General features: G+C 36.3%; 1 protein-coding gene across 1 annotated transcript; it reads left to right on the top strand.

The window, feature by feature from the left end:
* The first annotated feature begins 540 nt into the window (after window positions 1–540).
* On the top strand, window positions 541–9,061 carry LOC121307520 (26S proteasome non-ATPase regulatory subunit 5-like). Its single transcript, XM_041239706.1, has 10 exons — window positions 541–730; window positions 2,259–2,403; window positions 2,947–3,060; window positions 3,890–4,018; window positions 4,413–4,522; window positions 4,928–5,070; window positions 5,766–5,957; window positions 6,095–6,204; window positions 6,755–6,895; window positions 7,385–9,061. The coding sequence occupies exons 1-10, from the start codon at window positions 558–560 to the stop codon at window positions 7,640–7,642; spliced, it is 1,515 nt and encodes a 504-aa protein (XP_041095640.1). The 5' UTR covers window positions 541–557; the 3' UTR covers window positions 7,643–9,061.
* The last annotated feature ends 421 nt before the right edge of the window (window positions 9,062–9,482 follow it).

Raw genomic sequence — 9,482 nt, 5'->3', positions numbered from 1 at the left:
GTACAGAAAGTACTACAAATATAATAAATTTAGCCAGAATTGAAGCAGCCAGAATATAATTTACTTTGTATCTGCAGTTGCGTCATGTTCATAATATATAATAACTGTGTCTACGTTTAAAAAAAAAAAAAAAAAAAAAAAAAAAACAAAGAACAGAATATTAAAGTCTACAATAGTGAGAAAAATGCGTGTTTCAGGAACCCTCTACATATAAAAACTTCACTAGCACTTTGTGCCAATATCGTATTAAATATTTATAAAAACCTTAGTGGTATTCTAACTAAGTGGTACTGTTTTTTGTTTTTTTTATTCATGGTACTTTTGGAAAGTTTGGAACGTTTCTTGACACTGGGGCGCATGCATTATATATTTTTTTAATAAACTGTTTGTACTCACGTGTTGCAGAACTCATTTTTTGCTGAAAATAATGAACTTTGCAAACGTACAGCAGAGCCACTTTTGAAAAGGCGGATTTGCACATTCACTCATCACAGTCACGCAGGAGGCAACGCTCGGCACATTCCCGCGGTATATAACGAGACCTACAGCTTTTCAGAATGGCGGCGTCCATAGAAGGGCTGCTGTCAGAGATTTCTGGTTTGGAAGAGCCCGTTGAAGAATTACGAAGTTTACAAACTGCCGTGTTAGCGATCCCTTTAAACACACTGAGGGAGACTGTTTCGGGGCTGCCGCTACAAGCCTTGTTTTCGCTTTTAAATACCGATGACAGGTGTGTATCTCTGCAGTGACTAGGCGACGCTCAGTCAAGGCAGGGTGGGCTTGAAATGAAACGGTGTTTACATCCCAAATCACATCCAACGTGAATGTGAAAATGTTTTTGAAGTACAATTTGACATGCAGGGCATTCAGTGGATATTGTGCTGTTTTAGCCGCGAATGTTTTAAAAATAACCGTATCATTTTGCTGAGTCATGTTCTGTAACTTCTAGATTTCCAATATGACATTAGTTACTCGCAGTTCACAGTTAATGGTTGATAGTTTCGTTCAAGAAATTTGATAAAGTTGTTAATTAACTATTAACTATTAATTTTGTTAGAGACAACGTAACTGCCGGGTATATATTAATGTGTGGTTGTTGACGTGTGAAACTACAGCTTAGTGCATTTGAGAGTTTGCTCCTGATATACACCAAGAAGCGCAGTCATAACATTACAAAAATGCATTTCTGTCCGCAAATGTTTTATCAACTCTAAGTGTAGATTTCACAGCTAAAGGATACCAATTTGCTCCTTTCTAATCTAAACCTGCTCATTGCAGTGTAAAGAGCTTAACACCTTGACCCCTGCTAAACTAGAGCTTGGTGAGGCTGTTTCCTGTATATTACTCGGGTAATTCAGAGGTGAGAAAGAAGGGACATAATATGGACATCAATATGTAGCCTACAAACACAGCAGGTGTATTTTAAATAATAAGAGCCACTCAAAAGTGAAGTCAATTTAAATAACCACTTAGTCACAAAATAGCAAAATATTTTACAAATAAAGGCAATACAGTTTATCAAACAGAAATGTAATGAAATTGGTCTATAGCAGGTCTCCAATCCTGGTCCTGGAGGGCCAGTGCCCCTCCTGGTTCTTGTTCCAACTGTACCCTAAATTACATCATTAAATCAATTAAGCTTCTAATAAGCACTTAATTGGTCTAAATAAGTAATTTAGGATACAGTTGAAATAAAAACCTGGAGGGATACCTGCCCTCCAGGGGTCTCCAATCCTGGTCCTGGTCTCTAGAAACAAAAATTCAAACTTGCCAGAATGGTAAAGCATAAATGGTATAAGCAGATAAAGCATTGTAATCAAAATGAAACCCACTGCTGTGTTAAATTGACTTCCTACTATGTGATCAAAGTTAACATGTATTTAATACAATGGGCAGTGCAGCTGGTGCAGTAGTCCAGGGGTCTCCAGCCGTGGTCCTGGAGAGCCACTATCCTGCAGGTATTTAGAGGTGTCTTTACATCGTCAGTGGCTAAAGATCTGGAACACCTGTTAATCTTGACTAATTAAGCCAATAATTGGTGCAATTAAGTAAGAGATTGGTTGAAACAAAAACCAGCAGCCACAGTAGCTCTCCAGGACGGGTTGGCGACCACTGCGTAGTCCATATTGACATCAAAAAGTAACGTGCTGTCAAATGTAGTAGGACGTTGTAATTGTTGGTACTGTATACTTGCCACATGTAATGCGTTATTAAAAAATAGTGGATAAATTGCTAACAGTTTTCTTTCTCATGGACAGGGAACAGATTGAACTTTGTGTGGTCATTCTTGGCCGAATTCTGCAGGTCCTTGAACCTGTTCACTTGGTCCAAAATTTTAGAGAAGAGCTTCAAAGAGGTCTGAACCACCCTAGTGATTCAGTCAAAACACTTGCATTGGATCAGGTGAGCATTGGCAAAGTTTTCAATAAACATTTACAAAAAATCTCTTATAAAAATGTCAACGACAATAGGATTTATTTCAGATACAGAGTTTAATTTAAAATAAGTTTCTTTGTTTTGTTGCCTGTTCACATTGTATGTATACAGCAGGACTTCTCAAACTCGGTCCTGGGGACCCCCTGTATCTGCTGGTTTTCATTCCAACCGAACACTCAGTTACTTAACTATACCCTTAATTGAACTGATAATTTGCTTAATTAGACAGTTGCACTTCAAGTTTACTTTCAGCTCTTAGAATTGCAGAGTTCAATCTATCGCTAACATTTTATAAATAACTTGAACTGCAGCTGTCTAAGTAAATTATCAGTTCAATTAAGGGTATAGTAAAGTAATTGAGAGTTCTGTTGGAATGAAAACTAGCAGGCACATGGGGTCCCCGGGACCGAGTAAGAGAACCCCTGGTATACAATATATTAATGCATTATGAATTATCTTCTAATTAATATGAACTTCGAAGTAATGCAGTTATTTATTCTTTTTCTTAAGATCGGAAGGATGGTTGAACATTCAGAAGCTGTAACAGAAATTGCTAATAGCCGTGAGGTGCTGAAGCAAGTCCTTCAGTGTATTGGAGGGGAGAAAGTATCTGTTGCTAATGAGGTAGAGTGTGATGTTTATTATTCCATTGTACTGTATCTTAATAACACTTTATTTTAGTATAAAACATTAATAGAAGATATCATTTGGAGACCCAACCACAATAAAAATTTCAATAATTTAACTCTCCCCCCCCCCAACTAAAGCTAACATTTAAAAAATCAATATGTTTAACAAGGGTCTCCAGTGATTGATCTTGTAAAAGCACCACTGCATGGTTGAATACGTTTTGTGCAAAAATTGCAGATCTTGGCTTGAGGCGTGGGCCTGCATTGCCCCGTCCACTTCTATAACCCCTACTGGTCAGGCAGAGATGAGCCACGGTAGTCTCCAGGGTTGAGTAGCTTGGCAGCGTTCATTGGTTGGGTTCATAGGGTAAAAAGGTGGTTACCGAAGGCCACCTGTAGATCGCCAGTCCTTCTCATCAGTCAGTTGCGGCGATGAGGTAACAGTTTCTGTAAGTCACGTTGGATAAAGGCGTCTGCTAAATAAACAAATCATTAGAAATAGCCATTTCAAAATTGGGTTTAAAAATAGAAGAAAGAAAATGCTTTACTACCCAATGTTGTAATAAAACACTTGGTATTTGTTAGTTAATCAAACATGTAAAATATGTTATGAGAGACCATTTAACGTCTCCTTCAGACACCTCGTTAAGCAAAGGTGGTTTGCTCAGCCACACTTCTTACAGTGTGTGTGCTTATTCCCTCTTCTAACTATATGTAAAACTGTTTTTGTATTTCCACTACTGTGTATTGTATTAACGTTCCAGGTTATATTTGATGCATTAAAACGATTAAACCCAATGCATATTTTGGTTTTCTTTGTGTAGGCTATAAAAGCACTTTCAAAATTGGCTCAGACAAAAGCAGGTTTGGATGCTTTATTCATGAGTGACTTGGTGCAAGACTTGAAAGATGCGATGACCAGGAGTGATGTCATAAGATATAGGGTGTATGAGGTAGGATTATTGTTTGCTGTTCTTTTAACTTAACAATACACCTCATCTAATAATGAAGGGTTTCAAGCACAGAAGACTCACTAATCTGATCCTGATCATCTGTCCCTGTATTTTTTATTGCTGATTTTTTGATGTAATGTAAGCATAAAACGTAATTGTTTAGGGTCACACTCTACACATTGAACAGGGTCCCAACTGAATCTGCTGTACCGCTTAAGATTTAAAATTCAAATATGGACCCATATGCACTGTTCGTGTCCTTTTGTAGTCACATTCTGCACATTGAACACATACACACAGCTTTGTTTTATAATTTGTTTTCTGTATGTGAGTGCGCTGATTGAGTTTCAAGTGTTTTAACATTTTAATCTCGTTTTGCTTGTATTTTTTTAAGCTTATTGTGGGGATATCATCTGTTTCTCCTGTCTCTTTGGGGTACTGTGCAAACAGCAGTTTTCTATCCCAGCTGATAGGAGAATTAACAGGAGATGACATTCTGGTTAGGTGAGTTTAAAAAAAAAAAAAAAAAAAAACATTGATATAGTTAGTTTGTAAAAGCCTTGATTTGTTAAAACATGTAATGAATTTTCAGCTGGGATATTCAGCTGGAATATTTAGATGGAGCTGTTATGGCTTTGGCTTCTACACTGTATTTCATAAAAGCTTTTTGAGGAGCAACGTTTTTCATTTTTACAGTTGAAATTGTAAATATTAGCCATGGGGATTTTGTTTTTCTTTAAGTCATTAGCTAGGATAGGATGTATTTGTCTGGATTTGCTGATTTAACCTGATTTAAAAATAATTTACAGTATGTATTTTGCATTCAAGGCAGAATAATGTAAAAATATCAATCGGTATAAATGTGATATGTGGCATGTTGGTTGAATTTGCATTGTGCATTGTACTTAGAGCCACCTCTATTGAGATGGTAACGACACTGGCTCACAGTCAACATGGACGGCAGTACCTTGCTCAGCAAGGCATCATTGATAAAATCTCAAACATGATCATTGGTGCTGAATCAGATCCCCTTTCTGGCCTCTACCTACCAGGTAACATTTTCTTAAGATATAGTGTAATGAATATACACGAGGCAAGGAGATTTAACATGAGAATTGATGCATTATTAATAGAGGATTTGTTCATGGAGTACAGTAGCACTTGTTAGTAAAACAAACGCAGCACGCCACAAATGTTCATTGAGTGTTCTGTTTATATAACTACAATTAATTGAAGAGCTGAATTCAGGAATATTTTCCTTAAATCAAGCTCCACATCTGCTTGGAAACACGGTGTCATTTGGAATAATGTGATTCATTTGTCGTTGGATTTCAGTGAATGCTAGATAGATTTCAAAACTGGACCCTGTAAAAAAAAAAAAAAAAAAAAAAAAAAAGTATAGATAGATATATACTGAACTCTTATTACATTTAAATAGAACTGGTAGTGGATGCTTCCACAATGAATGAGTCTTGACAAAAGAGTAATTGAGCAGAATAGCCTGTACTTTATTTGAAAGTTTGAGGTGAAATTTTATCAGCCTATTCATGCAAATATTACAGTCATACAATAGTTTGTCTTTAAAATGTCAACACAGGTTAGCAAAAGTAATTCTTCATTGTGAATAGAAAAATAAATTTGCACGTGGCATTCAGTATACTGTTCACTTGATTTCACAAAGACCATTGTGTACATCTCCTTTTACAATAAGGGTTTGAACAGTAAATATCTGCTCCTCGCTCTGCAGGGCTCGTGAAGTTCTTTGGAAACCTGGCTGTAGTGGACAGTCCACAGCAGATCTGTGAATGCTACCCTGCATTTATTAAAAAGGTCTTTGAAATGGCTGAAGGGCAGGATCCGATAATGACAGGAGTGGCTTTGGATACTGTAGGAATTCTGGGATCAAACGTTGAAGGAAAGCAAGTTCTGCAGAAAACGGGTAAAGCATGGTATTCATTAACAAGGTTACTTTATTATACTTCCTGTTAAGAGAATCATGTCCTTGCATTTTATAGGGATTGAATAATGTGATTTGTTACTTACATTTGATTTTTAAAAAAAATAATAATAATTTAGGTGAAAAATTTCGGAATCTTTTGAAGAGGATGAGTCAACTGGCAAGAAATGCAACAACAGAGCTGAGAGTGCGGTGTTTGGAGGCAATTGCTTTACTGCTTACTCTGCCAGTAAGTGAGGACTTTTTGTACTGCCTGCATAGCATGTCAGTCTTCAGGGGAATCAGCTGGTTGGTTACCAACAGAAACATGCGTCTGAAGGCATGGGGACAATTTCCCTCGCTGCGTGAAGACTGCAATACTTCATATCTGTACTTAATATAACTGATTATATTACAGGGCTTCTTGTTCTCTGCATTAGATTACACACAGATATACTGGTTATTGTTTTGGATGCACACACACACACATGTTAAACCTTTACATTTTACAATAAACAATACTACCAAAGGATTAAAGATGTAATAGTACAGCAGTTTAATATTATTTTGATCAAACACTGTTGATAAATGTTCTGGCAATGGTAATGAAGGTGTCCCTTGCATCTTGAGATTCTCTTTACATTGTGATTGAGTAAAGGTTTCAGTTCAGTATGATTTTCACAAGCATGCAGTGTTTGATATATTTTAGTATATTAAAACATTAAACAGGAATAATAAAACTTTGAAGCTGACACCTCAGTGTTATTTGGAGCCTCCTGAAATGATGCTTGTTTCTTTAGGTAGAGCAGCAGACGGAGGACCTGCTTGCAATGACAGAGTCCTGGTTCAGTTCATTCTCCAACCAGCCCTTGGAGTTATTTAAGAACATCAGTTGCCAGCCTTTCCCAGAACTCCACTGCAGTGCACTGAAGGTGTTCTCGGTGAGTACAGAACACCCAGGCTCTTAGGCTTTGCAAGAGCTCAGAGATAGGAGCCTGTGCCAGTTTATTAGATTGTGTGTGTATAAGAGTAGATATATATATATATATATATATACTATTATATATATATATATATATATATATATATATATATATATATATATATATATATATATATATATGCTTGCTTGAATTACCAATACAGATTTTTGCATTATTGCAACTACTTTTAAATTCTTCAGTTAAGATGCACATTTGTCTCATTCTTATGTGGAAATATACAGTATGTGATAACCTACACTATATCATTGAGATTAGGAAATGTATGTAAAAAGGGTGAAATTAAAAGGGCATCAGATAGCGTAAGTGGTGTGGTGCACTTAATGCAATTGTTTAATAAAAGGAATTATTTTTTTTAATTCTGCACATTTTCATCATCAGTAAATAAAATCACATTTCTCACATCCATAACTTTTTGTGTTATTAAAGGCAATTGCTAGCCAGGCATGGGGACAGAAAATGATGATCGATACTCCTGGGTTTGTGGAGTATATTCTAGACAGATCAGCTCAGCCTGACAAGGAATCAAAGGATGCTAAATATGAAATTGTAAACACGCTTGTAAATTCCAAATCGACAGCCGGAATTTTTGGGAACCAGCAATACCTTCGTCTCAGGACATATCTACGCGAAGGACCATATTATGTGAAAGCAGTTTCGTCTGTGGCAGTTGAAGAAGCAGAATAAACAGATCACTGCTGGAAACTGTCCAGAAAAGCCAGGGTTTTTTTCTCCTTTTCTCTGATAATTGCAATATGAATATGAAAGCTTTCTCAGAAACAAAACATGGTTAAATCTGGTGATCTCTGTAATGTAAAAGCTGCACTTTTCTTTAAACCATGTACTACAGTTTTTTTTCTATTTTTAAATTTTTTTCAAACATTATTATTATTATTGCTTTGGAACATTTGCGACATGACTTGCTTCCTCAGTTTAATTCGTTAAACAGGATCAGAAAATGATAAAATACACTTTGCATTGGATCTTTTTAGGTTTGTAAACTACAGCCTTATATGAGTTGTGTAGTTATTGAAGTTGAATTGACACCTTTGAAACAATTTTGTTTTCTGATTTAAGTTGCTGTACTTGTGCTGTTGATGGATAAACAAAATAGATTTGTGTTTCTATTTCTATATTTTCATGAAGAAGTGTATACCTCAATAAAGAATTGTGTAGACACAGGTATATAGATATTGGTGTGATTTAGAGTGAGTGTTGATTTTTACTAATATTAATCAATCTAAACTAGATAATGAACCTTTTAATTAACTTTGAGTATGTTTCTATTTTAAAGCACATATTGGGAAACACTGTAAATACACTACACAAATGGCAAAGCGGTGGTACATATTATAGACTTCTCACACTTGGGAACACCTGGGTGTGTGTTACTAGTATGGATATTTTAAACAACATATATGAAGTCATCTTTTCCGTTTGCCACTGGAATATAGCCCGGTAGTTTAGTTTGCTGTGTTCAATGTTCAGGGTAACACATAGCATTTATAATGAAGTATTTTGGTGTGGGTGCATCATAAGTTGGGGGGTGTACACATAATGTTACTGTGCTGAAGAATAAACAGTCATTGTGCATACATAAAAACAGTAACTGCTCATTAAATAAATGCACAAACTATTTTAAGCTTAGTTTCTCAAAGCATTTTAAAATAAAAGTATTTCCTGAAACCATGATTAGGTAGTCCTTGGTTTTAGTTGTTGACTGATTTTCTTTAACAATTCTTCGCTAATCATATTCCCTTCCAAGCTTAAGTGTTCCAAGGAACACCCAATCTGAGACTGCAAAGATTCCAGAATGGCATTGCCACCTTCTTGTCCAATACCATTCCAGTCCAGATCTACCTTGCGAAGACTCCGATTAGCTTTTAACATATCGGCAAACAGAATTGCTCCCTCATCTCCCAGTTGATTTTCATCTAGAATTATATGACTGATTCTAGAATTTATCTTTAAACTATCAAATAAAACTTTCCATCCTGCAGTATCTACTGCATTACTTTGGGCTATGCCCAAATACTGGAGTGGGGGTTGTTGTCTTAGAAAAGATGCCACACACTCTATTCCTTTACAAGTAATCTGATTGCCCCCAATGTCTAGTTCTGATAAGAGGAGGTCCTTTTTTTCACTTAGGTTTTGTTCTTTTTCTGCTGGCACTGGCGATACAAAGATCTGCTTCTCATTTTCTTCTTGGATATGAAGCTCTGTCAGTCCGTTTATTAATATGCAAATTCCATCATCTCCCAACGTGTTTCCAAATAACCTGTATGGAAGTAAAAGCATGTGGTGATTTAGTATGGCATAGCCGCACTAAGCATATGAATCTACAACTGGAAAGGTTGAGCATATTGTGATTTAGAGGGTGCCGCCAGTCAGTATGCTGGATGATTATTTGAACCCCAGTTTTGTGAAGACACATTTAATATAATCGTGTTTACTTACAGAAGACCTTTGACCTGTGGCTTGGCCTTCAGCAGATATGTGAGAATACAGGCTCCTTGTGGTCCAATGT

This window comes from Polyodon spathula, chromosome 56 (assembly GCF_017654505.1).
Source record: "Polyodon spathula isolate WHYD16114869_AA chromosome 56, ASM1765450v1, whole genome shotgun sequence".
In the NCBI taxonomy this organism is placed as follows: domain Eukaryota; kingdom Metazoa; phylum Chordata; class Actinopteri; order Acipenseriformes; family Polyodontidae; genus Polyodon; species Polyodon spathula.
The sequence above is the reverse complement of the archived record's forward strand: the minus strand, read 5'-3'. Positions and strand labels throughout refer to the sequence as shown.

Bases quoted from the DNA above. Each gene is read 5' to 3' on its own strand.
- LOC121307520 (XM_041239706.1), top strand. From the start codon at position 558: ATGGCGGCGTCCATAGAAGGGCTGCTGTCAGAGATTTCTGGTTTGGAA. The intron at 4,019-4,412 runs GTAGGATTATTG...TATTTTTTTAAG, and splicing joins TAAGATATAGGGTGTATGAG to CTTATTGTGGGGATATCATC. The intron at 4,523-4,927 runs GTGAGTTTAAAA...CATTGTACTTAG, and splicing joins GGAGATGACATTCTGGTTAG to AGCCACCTCTATTGAGATGG.